Source organism: Manis pentadactyla, chromosome Y (assembly GCF_030020395.1).
Source record: "Manis pentadactyla isolate mManPen7 chromosome Y, mManPen7.hap1, whole genome shotgun sequence".
Classification (NCBI taxonomy): domain Eukaryota; kingdom Metazoa; phylum Chordata; class Mammalia; order Pholidota; family Manidae; genus Manis; species Manis pentadactyla.
The window spans coordinates 22156297-22175271 of record NC_080039.1 but is presented as its reverse complement, the minus strand read 5'-3'; the positions used below and the strand labels follow the sequence as shown (position 1 = coordinate 22175271).

The 18975-nt window shown below is 37.2% G+C and overlaps 1 protein-coding gene across 3 annotated transcripts in view; it reads left to right on the top strand.

Moving 5' to 3' along the window:
* The window catches only part of LOC130682131 (probable ubiquitin carboxyl-terminal hydrolase FAF-X), a 165887-nt gene extending 158451 nt beyond the window's left edge, over positions 1 to 7436 (top strand). For all 3 annotated transcript variants that reach the window (XM_057496269.1, XM_057496270.1, XM_057496268.1), the window contains 7 exons: positions 2191 to 2376; positions 2788 to 3008; positions 3097 to 3185; positions 5333 to 5489; positions 5612 to 5827; positions 6222 to 6317; positions 7295 to 7436. In XM_057496269.1, coding sequence (XP_057352252.1) covers positions 2191 to 2376; positions 2788 to 3008; positions 3097 to 3185; positions 5333 to 5489; positions 5612 to 5827; positions 6222 to 6317; positions 7295 to 7435 — 1106 coding nt within the window. In that variant the 3' untranslated portion in view covers position 7436. The remainder of the gene's footprint in view (positions 1 to 2190; positions 2377 to 2787; positions 3009 to 3096; positions 3186 to 5332; positions 5490 to 5611; positions 5828 to 6221; positions 6318 to 7294) is intronic.
* The last annotated feature ends 11539 nt before the right edge of the window (positions 7437 to 18975 follow it).

Below are 18975 nucleotides of genomic sequence, written 5' to 3'. Positions count from 1 at the left end.
TGTGTCTGCGCTCCAGTGCGGATGGCTAGGGCTGGGTGTTTAGCAGTCCTGGGCTCCCTCTCGCTCCCCGCTCCGACTCTCCCCCTCCCGCCGGGAGCTGAGGTGTGGGATGCTCGGGTCCCGCCGGGCCACAACTTGTGTCTTGCCCCCTTCACGAGGCGCTGGGTTCTCGCAGGTGTGGATGTAGTCTGGCCGTTGTCCTGTGTCTTCTGGTCTCTCTTTTAGGATTAGTTGTATTTGTTGTATTTTCAAAAATATATATGGTTTTGGGAGGAGATTGCTGCTGCTCTACTCACGCCGCCATCTTGGTTCTCTCTGAGGTTTCAGAATTTTTTAGATTTTAAAAAAGGTGAAACAGTGCATTTGCCATACTTGTGACATCCCCCAAGGAAGTATGTGTCAGCACCCTACAGTCAATCATATAAATATTTCTGTGATATATAATGAATTTTAATTCCTGGGCAATCAGTGGGTAATGGATAAAGGAAAAGATAACACATGTCTAATCAAGGTAGGTTTTTGCCAGAAATGCCATAACACCAACCTTACAAAAAACTTCATAGAACTTTTTGAGTGTCAAATAAGAATTTGTGAACTCTTTTTGTGGTCCTGGGAATACAGCAATGTATGAAGAATATTAATGGATTACAAGTATTACATGATGCAACAGAAAATGCAAAGTGCTGTGAAATACAAGCCAGGAATATCTGAACTATGCTTAGAGAGTAAGAAAAGGCTTGTTAGAGAAGGTGGTATAGGAATTGGTTGGTAAACAGAGTAAATGGTAGATGGAAAGACCTGGGTCATTGGATATTGAAGGCCACTTTGTGACTTAAAATAGCAGAAGGGACTCGCAAAATGCTATAATCATGCTCTCTCGGCAAGTCTTGTTAGACAGTCTGTGCTTTACCATGAGGGCATCGAGAACCACTATAGCATACACTGGTTGCCCATTATCTGTGGTTTTGAAAACTTTCTGCAATTTCAGTTACCAGAAGCCAACCTCAGCCAGGGAAGCATGTGATTTGATCCTCCTTCTGACGTAGCATCAGAAGGTCAATGGGAAGCATAACACTATGTCATGGGCCTACATCATTCACCTTCATTTCATATCACACACGCATTTCATTATCTCATATCAAAAGGAGAATGAAGAGTACAGTAAAATACTTTGAGAGACCATATTATACAGCTTTTATTACAGTACGATTGTTATGTCCTATTACTGTTATTTTACTATGTCTAATTTACAAATTAAACTTCCTCATAGATATGCCTGTATACTTTATACACAGGCGCGCGCGTGTGCACAGACACATACGCGCGCGCACACACACACACACAGATGCCACACTTTGGTTTTTTCTTCAGTATATCCACAGTTTCAAGCACCCACTGAGTGTCTTACAATGTAACCACCAAGGATGAAAGGGCTACTGTACTAATGAGGTTTATCAAGTCCAAGATGTGACTTGAAGATTAGCAGGTTAAATTTTGACAGTGTTGGACATCTAAGAAGACCACAAAACAGTGTGATATCCAAAATTTGAAACCCGCATAAAGATACGCATTACTGTAGATTGGAAGTAAGAAGTTTTCAAAAGAGAGGTAGAAATAAAATGAGGGCAAGGGAATACAAAGCTAAAGCGTTTCAAGAAGAGTAAGGTAGTTAAGTGTGAGAGCTGTTCCTGCATTTCAAACCAACAAGTTTGGGACAAATTAAATGGGCATGAGGAAGGGGAAAATAAGGAAAGTAGGAACAGCCAATCTAGATGCTTTTTTTCCTCAAGAAGTTTTTTTGATATGAAGGAAGGTGGGGGAGGAGGCAGGTTTACAAAATATTTTTCTCATTTTATTTAGTTTATTTTTATCATCTTACCTTTCTTTGTTGAGATTTGCTATCTTAGCCCCCTACTCTCAGTCCTAAAAAAGCTACTTTTCCCTTAGGGCTCTGTAATTGGAATGCCAGAGTCATGATCACTACTCCATAGTTAGACTAAGTCAATGTATTTTCTGTTTTTTCTGCATTCCATCTGTATTTCTGCAGTCTAAATAAATGGGATGAGCTTTAATCATAAAAATAGTATGTGGCTATATTAATTACTTTTTCAATAATGCAGCACTTGTCGTTTTAATTGTTTTGGTTTCTCTGTTTTTCCTACACATTACTTTTCTCCTTTTTTTTTATAGGTATGACAGAAAAGACACAGCTCTTGAAATTGGATGTACCTGCTACCTTTATGCTTGTGTCTTTAGATGAAGGGCCAGGTCCTCCAATCAAGTATCAATATGCTGAATTAGGCGAGTTATACTCAGTAGTAGCTCAGCTGATCCGCTGTTGCAATGTCTCATCAAGGATGCAGTCTTCAATCAATGGTAAAGTGGAATGTTCCATCCATTCTTCAGTAGTTCAAAAATAATGCTACTTTCCTATATAGCACTTAGTTAAAATTCTGAACATTTATAAAAACAAAAAACAGTGAAGATCCATGCTTTGGGTATATTATATCTTAAACCATTAATTTTCTCACATGTTTAAAAGAGAACCTTTTATAATTTACTACGATAAAAATTCCTTATTTGTGAAATGGTTGCATTAAGAATCGTAACTAGGTTTTTTTCCTTCAATGTCAGCATTTAGTTATGCGTCTTTATCATCTTAACTCTGTCTGATCATTTTATTGTGCTTAGAAATTTAATTTAACTTGCCAGTTTAGAAATAAAATTCAGTATTGTAAGTTTGCAAAGAAGTCAGTTGGCTTTTCATTGATGACAAATCTGTTCTAGGTAATCCTCCTCTTCCAAATCCTTTTGGTGACCCTAATTTATCACAGCCTATAATGCCAATTCAGCAGAATGTGGCGGACATTTTATTTGTGAGAACAAGTTACGTGAAGAAAATTATTGAAGATTGTAGTGACTCAGAGGAAACCATCAGCTTGCTTCATTTTTGCTGCTGGGAGAATCCTCAGTTCTCATCTACTGTCCTCTGTGAACTTCTCTGGCAGGTTAAAGGAAAATAAACATTCAGATGTCTACAATTTGATTCACTATTCCTTTAAATAAGTAATTCAACTATACTTTACCTATGTTTAGGTTGCCTCCTCAGACACCTATGAACTTCAGCCATATTTGGATATGCTTTTGCAGATTTTACTGATTGAGGATTCCTGGCAGACTCTCAGGTACATACTCTGTCTGCTTCCAGAATAAGTACACTTTTTATGATTCTAGAAATGAATGGAATTGCCAGTAGAAAAATACATTCTTACTCCTTGAAGCTCTATTAAATGTTTTACCTTTAAAAACATACGATGATGTCATAAAAATGAAGGAGCAGTTGCACCCATCTCAATATAGGTCCATTTTTTATTCTTTTCTCTTAGTCGTTTCATACTTAATACTAGTTTTTTTCTTTAATTTATTTAAAGAAAATGAATTGGTTTTTTTTGTAAGTATTTAAGTTCTATTAATATTGTAGGATTACATTGCACTCATTTTCTTAATTGGTTATACTAGGTAATACTGTTTTCTAAAAATAATCCCCAGCATATTAGTTCTCTTATTAGTATATGGGGAGTTAATATGAGTTTTTAGAACTGTTAGCTTCCTAAAAGGCCTCAGACTTCCTTCCAGAATTCCTCCTATGTGTGTTCATTGTGCTAAAATTCAGCCTGCAAGTTTCACTGATGAAACTAGTTTAATATAGGAAGTAAATAGTTTCATATAGGAAACAAATATGTATACATACTGTCACATTAGTTATTAGGAAAAACTAAAGTTTGTATAAGAACACAGTGCTTAAAAGATAGATCACTAAATTTCAGGGGGACTGAAAATACAAGATTCTTGAATTAATTAGTTTTCAAATTGTCACCTAATTCACCATCATAGATTTCAAACAAATCAGTTTTGTCAAAATAGCATTAACCAAAACTAGTTGCCATGAAACTAAAATTTAAAATTTCTAAGCTACCACTATATATTACTCAGTACCTATTTCAGTGTTATGAGACAGTTTGATAAGTCTAAAGGGATATATTTTAATGAGCTCTTTTGTTTTTTTTAAAGAGCTTCTAAACTTACGTTGTTTACTGTGTAATTTATGTATGTCTTAAAACTCATCAGTCACACCTGGTTTTCTTTTTTCTACCAAGGAAGTGATCGTAAAAGTATAAATACTGGGTTAATGTGGGAAATGGTGGGCTTTTGGGTACAAATTGACAGGGAATTATGAGCACAAGCTTGAAATAAATGTTTTGTATGATGAACATGTATTTTATTCAGTAGACATTATTTAAGAGATATTTACAAAGTATCTACTATGTGCCAGACACTGTTACAGGCAACAGAACAAGAAGGGAAAGGCAGTATTTGATTACAAGGTATATGAAAGCAGTTGCACTGATGATACTATGTCAGAAATAGTGAGTTGTCAACTTCATTATCATTTAAAACATGAATGAAAAAACTATATACTACACGTGTTTCAAAATAAACAGTGCCTATGCATGTTACATTTTTTTGTCTGAAATGATTAGGTTGAAAAACCACTGACATTATAAACATGTTTGTGGCAAACAAGCCTACACATGCATATACACACATGTTTGGTTTTGATTGGGAATACAATTATACTCTATTCAGTAAAATTAAAGGATTTTTTTTTTTTAGAAAACTTTCTCCAGGTACTGTTGCAAAGCGAAAAGGTGTGTTTTTCCCATAACTGATTTTTAAATTGCCAAGGTAAATGTTATGTTGAGATTTGGCTGGAACTGAGGTTCAATCATTTGTCAATAGCAAATGAATCAGATTTTACTCTTGCCAGTGAAAATTGCTTTACCCACCATATGTGTATTCTAAGGAAGAGAATTCTAGTTAATTTTGTATTGTCAAGTGATATCACTTTGTAGTCACTAGAACCTCACTTTGCACTCCAAGATACAATTTTTAAAAATGATCTGATTCAAAGCAAAACAATTCTCTAGTCATGAAGATAAGACATACTTGTAGATAACTGCAATAAAAACAATGCAGCATTGGTATTCTTATAGCAAAAGCATTTTGGATTGATGACAGTTTGTTAAGACTTCAAATTCTCAGGTCGGACTGGTAGCCAACTTCCCAACTTGAGTATAAGTCTGGGATATGTGGCTGCTTTTTTATTTCTGTACTTGTTTTCTCAAGAAGTAAATGAGTTTACCGAAGCTTAAGAGAGTTAACTAGATTAGATCGACACTTCAAAAAAAAAACGTGTGCTGAACGGTGCACAGTAGGCTTCAAATGTTTACTACCTGTCACAAATTTTTATATCTTCTTTCTTCTTTTTTAGAATTTGTAATGCTCTTAAAGGAATCCCAGATGATCGAGATGGATTGTTTATAATAATCCATTGCTCTAAAAATCACTATCAAAAAAGAGCGTATCAGTGTATAAAATGTGTTGTAGCTCTGTTTAGCAGTTGTCCTGTTGCTTACCAAATATTAAAGGTGAGAGTCTTTTCTTAAGTTTTGTAGTAACTGGAATCATGGAAATTTGGAATTTGCATTTTAAATTAACACAGAAATTATTCCAAATTCTTTTGCTTGAATAGTTTTATTTTCTTTTGAAGGGTAATGGAGATCTTATAAGAAAGTGGATCTGTGCAGTGGAATGGCTTGCATGTGAACTTGAAAAAATACCGTACACTGGCAACCCTCAATGCAGTGATAACAATTGGTCTTCTCCAGTGCAAAGCAGTAAAACATCATCACGTTCTTATTTATTACGGAGGTCACATAGTGCTAGGATGACACTCGAAAAAGCTTGTGAATTCTGTCCAGAGGAGGTAAAAAATAAATAAAAGCCATCAATGGACAGCAAATAGAAATGGAAGAAAGAAAAGTAATTTTTATAGGCCATGTTACTGTGTAAAGAATATGTGTTGCAGTTTGTTTGTTTTAGTGTTTAGTGGTGATTGATTTTTTTTTAAGTCATCAACAGAGCTTAACCTCCTCTGTTCTCTATATTTTGGAGAAATTGCTGTGAAACTGTCTAAGAACATATTTAGGATAATCTAAATGTTTTTCTCTAACTGCAAGTTATTTTATCACAGTAAATGAAAAAACATTAAACATGGCAGCTTTTTAGATTTTTTTTAACTGTCTCACTGGTAGAATAAAAATAAATTTAAGTTGCTTTTATAATCAAACTTCTAATCTCTTTTAAATATTTAAAACTAGCATCCAGAAGACCAAGATACCCCAGATGAGCATCAGTCCTCTGCAGCAGAAGATGCCCCATTATATACTAATTCATCTGGATCTCACTATCAGCAGGTAAATAGGAGTCGGAGTATTTTTGTTTTTAATTTTTATCCCCTAAACCAATTCTTTGTGCTTTACTTAAAAGCATTTATTTGTCTTAAATGTTTTGTAACTTACTAGTTGTAATGTTATGTAGTAACAAGTTATCTAGAATAGCTTGCCAAGATGATGAGGAGTTACTGGGTTGAAAGAGCATGTTTCTGTCTGCCCATGTGGTATTTCCTCTGCCAACTACACAGGCCTTAATTAATAAAAATGGGTGATGTTTTACATTAACATAAAATTCATAACTATCAAAGAAATGTTAAGGAAGTCTTGATTGGTTTTGCTGCAGGACTGATTTTCACTAAGAATGTATTTTTTATTAAGTTTTTGATTTTTTAATAGATGGTTCGCTGAGAAACACAGATGATCAAATGTTCATTCCCAAATAAAATTTTGGGGATAAGTTTTAGGAGGATGGTCCTGAGTTTAAACCACAAACATGACCAATTCAGATCTTTTAAGACAGTAGGTATTCCTGAGAATCACCTAAAGGCTTTGTTAGAAATAGACATTGCTATGTCCCACCTTCAGAATTTTTTATTCAGTTGGCGTGAGTGTGGTGCAACACTTTTCATTTCTAACAAGTTTCCCACTGATTTTGGTAGGGCTAATCAAGGACCACACTTAGAGGAACCAATTCTGTTATCAGAGGCATTGGTGAAAAAACAGTGTCAAAACACTTTCTTGGTGAGAGGAAAAATAATATTCTGTCATAACCTCACAGATTCATGTGTAGCTTTTTCTCAAAACATTGTTTGTCATAGTGGTACTTGTAGCAATTCAGGAATAGACTTCTAAGTTACTTAACTACTGCATGAGCAGTATTTTTTAAAGATAAATTCCTAGAAATAGACATATCTGCTTTTATACAAATTTCAGCTCACGTCTTTTTATTTGATTGTGATATGTGAAAAGTTTAACCTACAGGTCTCTTTCACCCTCAGAGTAATCATGTGCATGGTCAGCCATATACAGGGCCTGCAGCACATCCCTTGAACAGCTACCAGCAAACTGGTCAACAAGCACAAGAAAATTATGAAGGAGGCAATGAAGAAGTATCCCTGTCTCAAATAAAGGATCAGTGAAACACCCGTATTTAACTGGTTCCTTTAACCACACACACTCAGGCCTTACAGTCCAGACTTTTTCTGTGTCTGGCTTGTATTTAAAACTAGAAAAATCATTTACCATAGAAAGTATATTCACTGTTTTATTTTCAGAAATTTGCTGTCAATATATAAGCCACCTGTAGGAAAAGTGTGCAGTCTTTTGTAATAAATGGCTGGTACTAATATGTAAATGGTAAAGGGTATATAGTATATTAATGTGTGTGAACTCTTAAGCAAGAAAAAATTTTGGATTAGGAGTCAGCTACAAACAAGAATTTTTCTTAGGTCTGCTGCATTCTGCAAGCAGTATATCTTCATAGCAATTGGATCAAAAGAGCCCATCCATTATCAATCATACCAGTAGTATCTTGTTGATTTTTAGTTATAGCAGCTTTGTTAAGGCTAATAAGTAGCCTTTGAATTAATATGGATAATGCTGGAAAAACGGGTATATAACATTGTTCCTGGGTATTTTTCATTGCCCTATTATTCTGTCACTACTTCAGTCATTCTAAAATGTGTAGTTATGCTAATGGCAACATTAGCATGTCGCGCTGTAAGTTTGTGTAGCCACTGAGGACAAAATTACCTGAATGACAGCAGTTAACCCCCAAAAGAGCTGTTTGCCAAGTGTTTTTATGTCTTACAGAAGAAAAAAATATAATCAGGGGAGATATGTAACAAACAAGCAGTTTTTAGTTACAGATATTCTTTATTTTCAATGTTTGTCAGTTCATTCTTTTGATGGGATTTGAAAATGTGAAAGTTTTAAAAATAGAAATTTTAAGATATTAAAATAACTATGCAAAACTTTGCTATGCCAGAATGTATGGAACTTAATAAGAGACTATATTTGATGTGTTTTCTTTCTGATAGAGTTTATTAGGTGAAGGTTCTAAAATTTTGTCTCTACAGGAGACCAGTGAAGGGGATGTCATCAGAATTCCAGTGTTTGGAAGTAACATTGCACCAAGATGTCTGGCTGATTTTCTAGTCAGTCACAATTTGCTTGAGGGCAAGAATTGTCCCAGATCCTTTTCCATTCCAAAACTCAATTGTTGTGAAGTTTAAAACATAAACTTCTCATAAGTGTAATTCTGAAGTGCTGTTTTAGAATAAACATTTGCTTCGGAAATCCAAGAAACTTGAGTTAATACTATATTTAAAAAGAATTGATAACTTGTGAATGTGTGTAATATTTTGGAACCAGTTTATAACACAAATGTCCCTGCAAAAAAGATCCCTGCGAAAAATACAGATCCTGTTCTATACTATTTAATATTTTGCTGTTTTGTTTTATAGAAATTGTTTTGCTTAATTCACAACTAGAATTTGGTTTAAGAATGGTTTTGTCCTGTGGTGTGTTTTTGTTTCTGGTTATTCTTTTGTTCTTAAGGACTACACGTTAAAATTAATTATTTTGAAAATATGCCATGGCATAATGATGAGTTCATTATTTCAAATACATTGTGCTGTTGTACTAAGAACTGATTCACCCTTTCCCATGTGTATAAGGATTTAGAGGAAAGAAAACTAAGCATTGACCCTTCAAAAATTTCCCACATTAAACAGACGCATACTTTTGGCACATTCTTTTAGGCAGTTCTTGTTATTTACATTAGTTATATTCTATAAAGTCATTGTGCACACTGAGTTAGCAAATAATTGAACCAGTGCTCCTAGGGGAAATGCAGGGTTAGGGCCTATAAACCTCTGATCATATTTTCATCAACCTATTATTATACTAACTGGTCTTATATCCGTATCTGTATAAAGACACCTTACTTCATATCCATTATTAATCCACATTGAACTCAAGGCTACCAGCCTTTTGACTCATCCTTAGTCAATGCTTATCTAAAATGTAATTTCTCCATTAGGCATGTCAGAGACTTCCTATGCTTCAGAATACTAGACAGCACTTAGTATTTTGCTTGGGGGCCATTAATAGCAAAGATGCAACAAGAAGTAGGAAAAAAAGGAGTAGAAGTGGCACTCACTAGGAAAAATACGTATATTTGTAGGTCATTTTCACCTTGCTTAGCTTTCTCTGAGAACATTCATACCAGGCAAGTAAAAATTTTTGCTGTTATGTGCACATCAGTGAATGGCCACACAGTATCGATTGTGAGATTACAAGTGAATTTTACTAACCAGACATATTAGTAAATACAGAATCTACAAATGTTGACTGTATTTGTGTGAATTTGATGTTATTTTAACGGACAAGAAAGTCTGGGTTTTTTTTGACAAACAGCATGTGAACTGAAAAGTAGAAATACAAATGTAAATGGAAGGTATTCTTTCCACTGTATATAATCACTACTCTACATAACCAATCTCTTATTTAGGGTTTCTTTTTTTACTACAGAAATGTACTTTTATTTAATGCATGTGATTAAAAATGTATTTTATTGGGATATAATATGTCAAAAGCTGTATTTACTTAACTGTTCAAGTCAGTGACTTTTGGATTAAGTATACACCTGTGAAAACATCACCATCAAGGACATAGATTATATCCATCACCGCCCCTAGTATCCTACCACAGTTTTTTTTTTATTTTTGGTATTAATCTATAGTTACGTGAGGAACAAACATGTTCACTAGGCTCCCCATCACCAAGTCCCCCCACAAACCCCATTGCAGTCAGTGTCCAGTGTAGCAAGATGCTGTAGAATCTGCTTGTCTTCTCTGTATTGCAACAGCCCTCCCCGTGCCCCACTCCACACATTATACATGCCAGTCGTAATGCCCCTTTTCTTCCCCCACCTCCACTCCCCCTTATCCCTCCCTTCCCACCCGTCCTCCCCAGTCCCTATCCCTTTGGTAACTGTTAGACCATTCTTGGGTTCTGTGATCCTGCTGCTGTTATGTTCCTTCAGATTTTGCTTTGTTCTTATGCTCCACATATGAGTGAAATTCATTTGGTACTTGACTTTCTCTGCCTGGCTTATTTCACTGAGCATAATACCCTCTACCTCCATCCATGTTGCAAATGGTAGGATTTGTTTTCTTCTTATGGCTGAATAATATTCCGTTGTGTATGTGTAGAACATCTTTATCCATTCATCTACTGATGGGACACTTAGGTTTCTTCCATCTCTTCGCTGTTGTAAATAGTGCTGCAATAAACATAGGGGTGCATATGTCTTTCTCAAACTGGGCTGCTGCATTCTTAGGGTAAATTTTTACGAGTGGAATTCCTGGATCTAATGATATTTCTGTTTTGAGCTTTTGGAGGTACACACTTCATTCCACAATGGTTGAATAAGTTTACATTCCCACCAGCAGTGTAGGAGGGTTCCCCTTTCTCCACAACCTCGCCAACATTTGTTGTTGTTTGTCTTTTGGGTGGTGGTGATCCTTGCTAGTGTGAGGTGATATCATTGTGGTTTGAATTTGTATTTCTCTGATGACTAGTGATGTGGAGCATCTTTTCATGTCCATCTAAATTTCTTCTTTGGAGAACTGTCTGTTCAGCTGCTCTGCCCATTTTTTGATTGGATTGCACTTTGATTGTTGAGGCATGTGAGCTTTTTATATTTTGGATGTCAATCCTTTATTGGATCTGTCAGTTATGAATATATTCTCCCATACTGTAGGATGAGTGTTTGTTGTATTGATGGTGCACTTTGCTGTACAGAAGCATTTCAGCTTGATATAGTCCCACTTGTTCATGTTTGCTTTTGTTTCCCTTCCCCGGGGAGATAGGTTCATGAAGAGGTTGCTCGTGTTTATGTCCAAGAGTCTTTCGACTATGTTCTTTTCTAAGAGTTTTACGGTTTCATGACTTAAATTCAGGTCTTGGATCCATTTCGAATTTACTTTTGTGTATGGGGTTAGACAGTGATCCAGTTTCATTGTCTTACATGTAGTTGTCCAGTTTTGCCAACACCAGTGGTTAAAATTGCTGTCATTTCTGCTTTGTATGGCCATGGCTCCTTTATCATATATTAATTGACTGTATATGTTTGGGTTAATATCTGGACTCTCCAATCTGTTCCACTGGTCTGTGGTTCTGTTCTTGTGCCAGTGCCAAATTATCTTGATTACTGTGGCTTTGAAGTAGAGCTTGAAGTTGGGAAGTGAGATGCCTCCTGCTTTTATTCTTCCCTCTCAGGATTGCTTTGTCTATTTGTGATGTATTGTGGTTTCATATAAATTTTAAAACTATTTGTTCCAGTTCATTGAAGAATGCTGTTGCTATTTTAATAGGCATTGCATTGAATCTGTAGATTGCTTTAGGCAGGATGGCCGTTTTGACGATATTAGTTCTTCCTAGACAAGAGCATGGGATGTTTCCATTTGTTGGTGTCCTCTTTTAACTTCTGTTAAGAGTGTCTTGTAGTTTTCAGAGTATAGGTATTTAGAGTATTTTTATGAGCAATATCATGTCATCTGATAAGGGACCATTGCACTTCTTCCTTGCCAATCTGGATGCCTTTTCTCCCTTTTTGTTGTCTGACTGCAGTGGCTAGGACCTCCAGTATTACGTTGAATAGAAGTGGGGGGAGTGGGCATCTTTGTCTTGTTCCTCTTCTTAAAGGAAAAGCTTTCAGCTCGTTGTGCTGTCTGTGGGCTTGTCATATATGTCATTTTATTAAGTTAAGGTTCGTGCCCTCTATATGCATTTTGATGGGAGTTTTTATCATGAGTGGATATTAAATTTCATCAAATGCTTTTTCAGAATCTATTGAGAGGATGATTTATTTTCTCTTAGCTGAGTAGTGTTCCATTGTGTATGTGTACCACATCTTCTTTATCCATTCAGCCACTACTAGACACTGAGACTCTGTTTTTTAACTTCATTACGTTTACATTGATAAAGCTGAGAAAATGTTCTGTATTGTAGGAGATTCAAATTGGCACTTACTTACAGTATTCCAGAAGAATGAGCTATATAGTTTAAACACAACCATAGGGGTGTGATTTTCATATTTGTTGTGCTTAATGAAAAGTTTAGTGGCATTGTTAGCTTTTAAAGACTTGCCAGTTTTCTTACAGAAAGGATTCAGCTGGGTTCTTTGAAATAATGAGCCTCCTTATTATGCCCATGTGAAGATTAACTTCTTCCCTCAGTTTGAGGACTGTGATCTCAGTGAAAAATTCAAGTGAAAAACTTGTATGGTATGCAGAACCCTTTGTGAATGTAACTATTAGATACTCATTAATGTAGAAATTGAATACTTAGGAGGTATGTTTATTCTAGAAGCAGGATAGGGAATTTGAAACCTTTTTATATAGCATGGCACACACATTGTGATTTCAGGACTACACATCATATAAATACTGTTTCTCCATCAACTGATTTCTTAAGCAATGTATATGGTACTTTAAGGGTTTATTGAGACATCAGAAGACTCAGTTAAAAAGTATTTCAGAATTCTAAATGGCAATATTATAAGTATTCTGCTTTGTAGAATACGTTAATGCAACTGCTTAATATATTGCACTGGTGAAGTGTTAGCAAGGGTTTTGCCCTGTGGAAGCTGAAGTATTTGTTTGCTTATCTTGATAAAAAATGTACTGTTTCTCGTCTATGATTTCTCCACCAACCAAATTTTCCTGAAAACATGGATGAGACAGACACACATAGGGACCTAATAATTGTTTAAGAGTAATTGTCCAACATTCTTCAACCAAGTGGAACAAATATTTTTAAAATTCATATTGAATCACAAAAGACCACAAAGAGGCGAAGCAAACCTGAGAAGAAAGAATAAAATGGGAGGGGATCTTGCTTCCCAACTTCAAGCTCGACTACAAAGTCACAGTGATCAAGACAATTTAGTACTGTCCAGAGAACACAGTCACAGACCAGTGGAACAGACTAGAGAGTCCAGATATTAACCCAAACATACAAGGTCAATTAATATACAATAAAGGAGTCATGGGCATACGATGCGAAAATGACAGCCTCTACAACAGCTGGTGTTGGCAAAACTGCACAGCTACATGCAAGAGAATGAAACTGGATCATTGTCTAACCCCATACACAATACTAAAGCTGAAATGGATCAAAGACCTGAATGTAAGTCATGAAAACATAAAATTTATGGGAAAAAAATCAGACAAAAATCTCTTGGACATGGACATGAGTGAATTTTTCATGGACATGTGTCACCGGGCAAGGGAAACAAAATCAAACTTGAACAAGTGGGAGTATATCAAGCCAAAAGCCTTCTGTACAGCAAAGGGCACCATCAATAGAACAAAAAGGTAACCTACAGTATGGGAGAATATATTCATAAATGACAGATCCAATAAAGGACTGACATCCAAAATATATAAAGAGCTCACGTGCCTCAACACCCAAAAAGCAAATAATCCAATTTAAAAAATGGGCAGAGGATCTGAAAAGACCCTTCTCCAAAGTAGAGATTCAAATGGCCAACAGGCACATGAAAAGATGCTCCACGTCGCTAATAATCAGACAAATTCATAGTAAAGCCACAGTGAGATATCACCTCACACCAGTAAGAATGGCCACCATACAAAAGGCAGACAACAACAAAGTCTGGCAAGGATGCGGAGAAAGAGGAATGCTCCTACTCTTCTGGTGGGAATGTAAATTAGTACAACTGCTGTGGAAAGCAGTATGGAGGTTCCTCAAAAAACTGAAAGTAGAAATATCACTTGACCCAGGAATTCCACTCCTAGGAATTTACCCTAAGAATGCAGGAGCCTAGTTTTAAAAAGACATACACACCCCTATGTTTATTGCAGCACTTTACAAAAGCCATGAAATGGAAGTAACCATAGTGTCCATCAGCAGATGACTGGATAAAGAAGATGTGGTGCATATATACAATGGGATATTATTCAGACATAAGAAGAAAACAAATCTTACCATTTGCAACAGTGTGAATGGAGCTGGAGAGTATTCTCACTAAAATAAGCCAGGTGGAGGAAGACAAGTACCAAATGATTTCACTCATCTGTGGGGTATTAGAACAAAGAAAACTGAAGGAACGAAGCAGCAGCATAGTCACAGAAACCAAGAAAAGATTAACAGTTACCCTAGGGAAAGGAACCGTAGAGGATGGGTGAGTAGGGAGGTATAATGGCAAAAAAAGGGCCATTACTATTAGCAGACAAAACATAAGGATGTGGCATGGGTCGGACTATGCTACATAGAGAAGAGAAGTAGTGATTCTATAGCATCTTAGTACACTGATGGACAGGGACTGTGATGGTGTATGTGGGGGGCGAGCCTGGGGGAGCAGGGGACTGGCTGATGGGGGGAGTCTAGTAAACATAATGTTCCTCATGTAATTGTAGATTAATGATACCAAAATATAATAAAAAGAAAAAAGTAACTTAATAGGCCTCTGTCAACTGGAACTGAGTCGCTTCATGCATCCATTATAGGTGAACCTTTTATGAGGATGATATTGTGACAGCCAGGGGGACAGAGTGGTAAAACTACCAGTCTTACAAAAACTTTATATGAATGATTTTGCGCTTGCTTGCTAACAAATTCGTCCCTTAAATATAAAAAAAAACAGCGTTGTATATTGTAAACTTATACAGTGACATACATCAGGGATTTCTCAGTAAAACTGGGAATCAAGAAGACACTAGTATAGGCAAGGACGTGGTGTTGCCCTCCGAGGGAGGTGTCAGGGAGCAGGGTGACAGTCTCGCACCTGCACCTTAGCCTTGCAGGCCTAGGACCCCCCGGGGCCAATGCGAGAGCAATGACCTCCCGGATGTACATCACAAAGCGTGCTCCTTGATCAGTGGGGGAATGAGGGGCCGGTCCATGGTCACTAGGATATGGAGTCTGGTCCTGAGCTGAGTACCTACTGTCTTGAGAGTTTGGGGTCAACTGGAGTACTGTACATCATTGCACCACATCTCATTGCAATGCATCCCACCACACCAGACCGCACCTCGTCAGGCCACACTCCTCTGCAATGCAGTGCTAGGGTGGTCAGAAAAATTGCACACAATATCCAACATGCCGCCCCGCAAGAGACCTTGAGCGTCTCGTGGCCATAGGATGACACGCTCTCGCACTGACCAAGCAGAGTTCTCCGTGAGCCATGTGGAACGCATCCTGCGGGATGGCCACTATGGCCAGTGCGTGAGACCTTCCACACCAGTCTTCCTAGGTGCAGTCATCTAGGAGCTGGCAGGAAATTCCCAGACAGTAAGCGCATCACACCCCCGGTCGTGGAAACGGTGCTCCACAGCAACCCACTGCTCAGCATCCTTTTCAGACTGGCTTCTCACACGTGGCCCCAACCAGGGAGTAGTTTGCTCAATATGACTTGGGTCCCTATGTCTGGGCCTAGTAGCTCCAGGTCCATTCACCTGGCAAAGTCCTGGACAGGCTGATGCCTTGGGCAAAGTCACTGACATTCAATAATGTGCTTTAAGAAAAATAAACAAAATTTTTAAAGTAATATGTGTTCCATGTTCATTTTGATGTTAAGTGCTATTTAGCATTGCTAAGATGGCAATATTTCCCAAATTTATCTACAAGTTCAATATAATCTCTACCAAACTTCCAGATATAGATGGCTTCTTTGCAGAAATTGCTGGCATATCCTAAAATTTACACCAAGACCAGGAGACCCAGAGCAGCTAAAACAATGATGAAATTAAAAAAACCAAAGTTGAAGTCTCACACATGCTGATTTCAAAACTTATTCCAAATCATTGGTAGTTAAGGAAGTGTGATACTGGCATAAGGATGGACTTGCAGGTCAATGGAATAGAACTGACAGCCTTGAAATAAACCCACACATTTGTGGTCCATTGTTTTTTGACAAGAGTGTCAGGACCATTTAGGGGGCAGAAGATAGTCTTTCCAACAAATGATGCAGGGATAACTGGATATCCACATGCAAACTGAAGAATCTGGACCCTTGCCTTGGGCACATAATAACATATTGATACAGTTAAAAGGAAATTAACTCAAAGTGGACCAAAGGTTACATACATGTAAGGGCCCAAACTGTAAAAATCTTAGGAGTACACATAGGTAAAAATCTTGGGACTTTGGACCAGGCAATGGTTTCTTATCTAATGCACCAAAACTGTAAAAAAAAAAAGAAAAATTAAAATTGCAGATAATTAAAATGAAAAATGTCAGTGCTTCAGAGGACACCATGAGGAAATAGAAAAGACAGACCATAGAATGGGAGAAAATATTTAGAAATCACCGATTTTTATACGGCTGAGACCCAGAGTACAAAAGGAACACCTACAACTCAATAATACAAGGACAAACAGCCCAATTAAACAATGGCAAAGATTCTGAATAGACATTTTTCAAATAATATGTACAAATAGCCATTAAGCACATAGAGAAATGCTCAACATAATTATCCTTCAGAGGAATGCAAATCAAAAGTAAAATGAGATATCACTTCACACCCAATAGAGTGGAAAGTAATCAAGAGAGCAGATCTCACGGACGAAGAGATCGGAATCGTGGTTACCAGAGGGCAGGGGCAGGGTGAGGGCTGAGGGAAGGAGAAACGGGAGGCAGGTGGTCAAAAGATACACACTTCCAGTTATGTTAAATCAGTACCAGGGATGAAATGTACAGCACGATGACTATAGTTAATAACACCACTGAACGAGACACAAGTTGTTAATAGTATATCCTTATGGAGAATATCTTATGGAGAAAGACGTTTTTCTTTTCACCGTTTCTCTATGAGATGATTGGTATTAACTACACGTAAAGTGGTAATCATTTCCACCATGTATGTAAATCAAACCATCATGTTGGGAGAGAGAGGCTCAAGATGGCGGTGTGAGTAGGGTGGTGGAAATAATAGCTTAATAAGAGAGTAAAGTTAGACAGATAGTAAAGAAGCTACCCTTGACCCTTTGCTAACCATGAATCCAGAGCCTGCAATGGCAGTAAGTGCCTATCTTTTGACAGGGAACATAATATAAATGGACTGAATGCACCAATCAGAAGACACAGTAAAAGAAAGGATAAGAAATGCAGGACCCATCTACATGCTGCTTACAAGAGACTCACCTCAAACCAAAAGACGTACAGACTGAAAGTGAAGGGATGAAATCAGATGTTTCATGCAAACAATAGGGAGGAAAAAGCAGGTGCTGCGGTACTTGTACCAGACAAAAGGGACCTTAAAGAGAGTAACAAGAGACAAGGATATTACATAATGGCAAACAGGGCAGCCCAACAAGAGGATGTAGCCTTTGTAAACATGCATGCACCCAACACAGGAGCACTGACATGTGAAACAAATACAGACAGAATTAAATGAGGAAACCAAGCACAATGCATTCATTCTAGGAGACTTCAACACACCACTCATTCCGAAGGACACATGCACCAGCGTGAAAATAAGTAAGGACACAGAGGCACTGAACCACACACTAGAACATATGGACCTAACACATAATACCTTACAGGTATTTCATCTTAGATGGTTGTAAGCAGCAATAGTTTGCAATAGAGGTAAAAATGTCAGCATCATGTTTTGATTTTTGAAACCTGATTCATGAATTTTGCATAGTTTAATCATATGACAAATCGATGCTGGTGTTCTTGTTCACAGAGTTGAAAAAACTTTGGAAACACTGAAAGTGGGAGGGTAAGGGACAGGCTTTTATTTAGAGATAAAGTGAGAGAACAGAGCTCCTGGCAAGAGTGTCTGTGGCTGTGTAGTGTCTAAGGATTTTATAACACGATAAGGGGCTAAGGGTCCTAGAATGTTCATACTTGAGGAGACATTAAGTCTCTTTTTCTATCAGTCTTCCAGATAATTCTGCAAAATTAACATAAGAAATTTACTGCCCATTTCTTTCCCAGAATAAAAAAACATTTTGGTCTGGGAGCATATCAATCATCAATCAAGACTGCCTGTCCTGTCCTCAAGTTGGTCTGTGTGCTAAAGAGTTAAAAAGACAATCTAAGATGGAATCTCTTGCTTTTACTATGCTGTTTATGGCTGAGCTTGCTTGCCATTATTAATTTCCCAAGTTGCAAATCTCCTGATCAGGTCTGAAGGAGGAAAAACAGCACATAGGCCTGGGCCTTTCAGCATGCTAAAGTGAACCTTATGCAAAATTACAAATGATTAGGTTAACAAAAAACATGGTCTACTTTCCTTTATCTGAGGAATATTAACTGATCTCACTGAAGAATGACTCTAGAGCTTAATGTTTAACCTGGAGTTTTGGGAGGGGTTTTCCTTGAATGTTGTTACACTGCTCTGACTGTAATTATCATGCCTTGCCTTTTCTGGAGGCCCTCACTCTACTGTGTCTAAACCCACCATCCCTGTCTCAAAAAGAGGCTGTTCCTTGATTCATTAACAAAGAAAACTGATTCACACTGAAGTCCAGCAAAGAACATGTTAGTAAAATAAAAAGCAATTAAAAATTGTGTTCATCAGTAGCTCATGAAAAAAGGTAAAAATAGTGATAATGCCATCTGAAAATGAGGTGAGCTGCAGGAGACATTAAAATATTAGTAAGTTAGTTTCCTAAAATCCAGGCATGTGACTGTTAGGTTG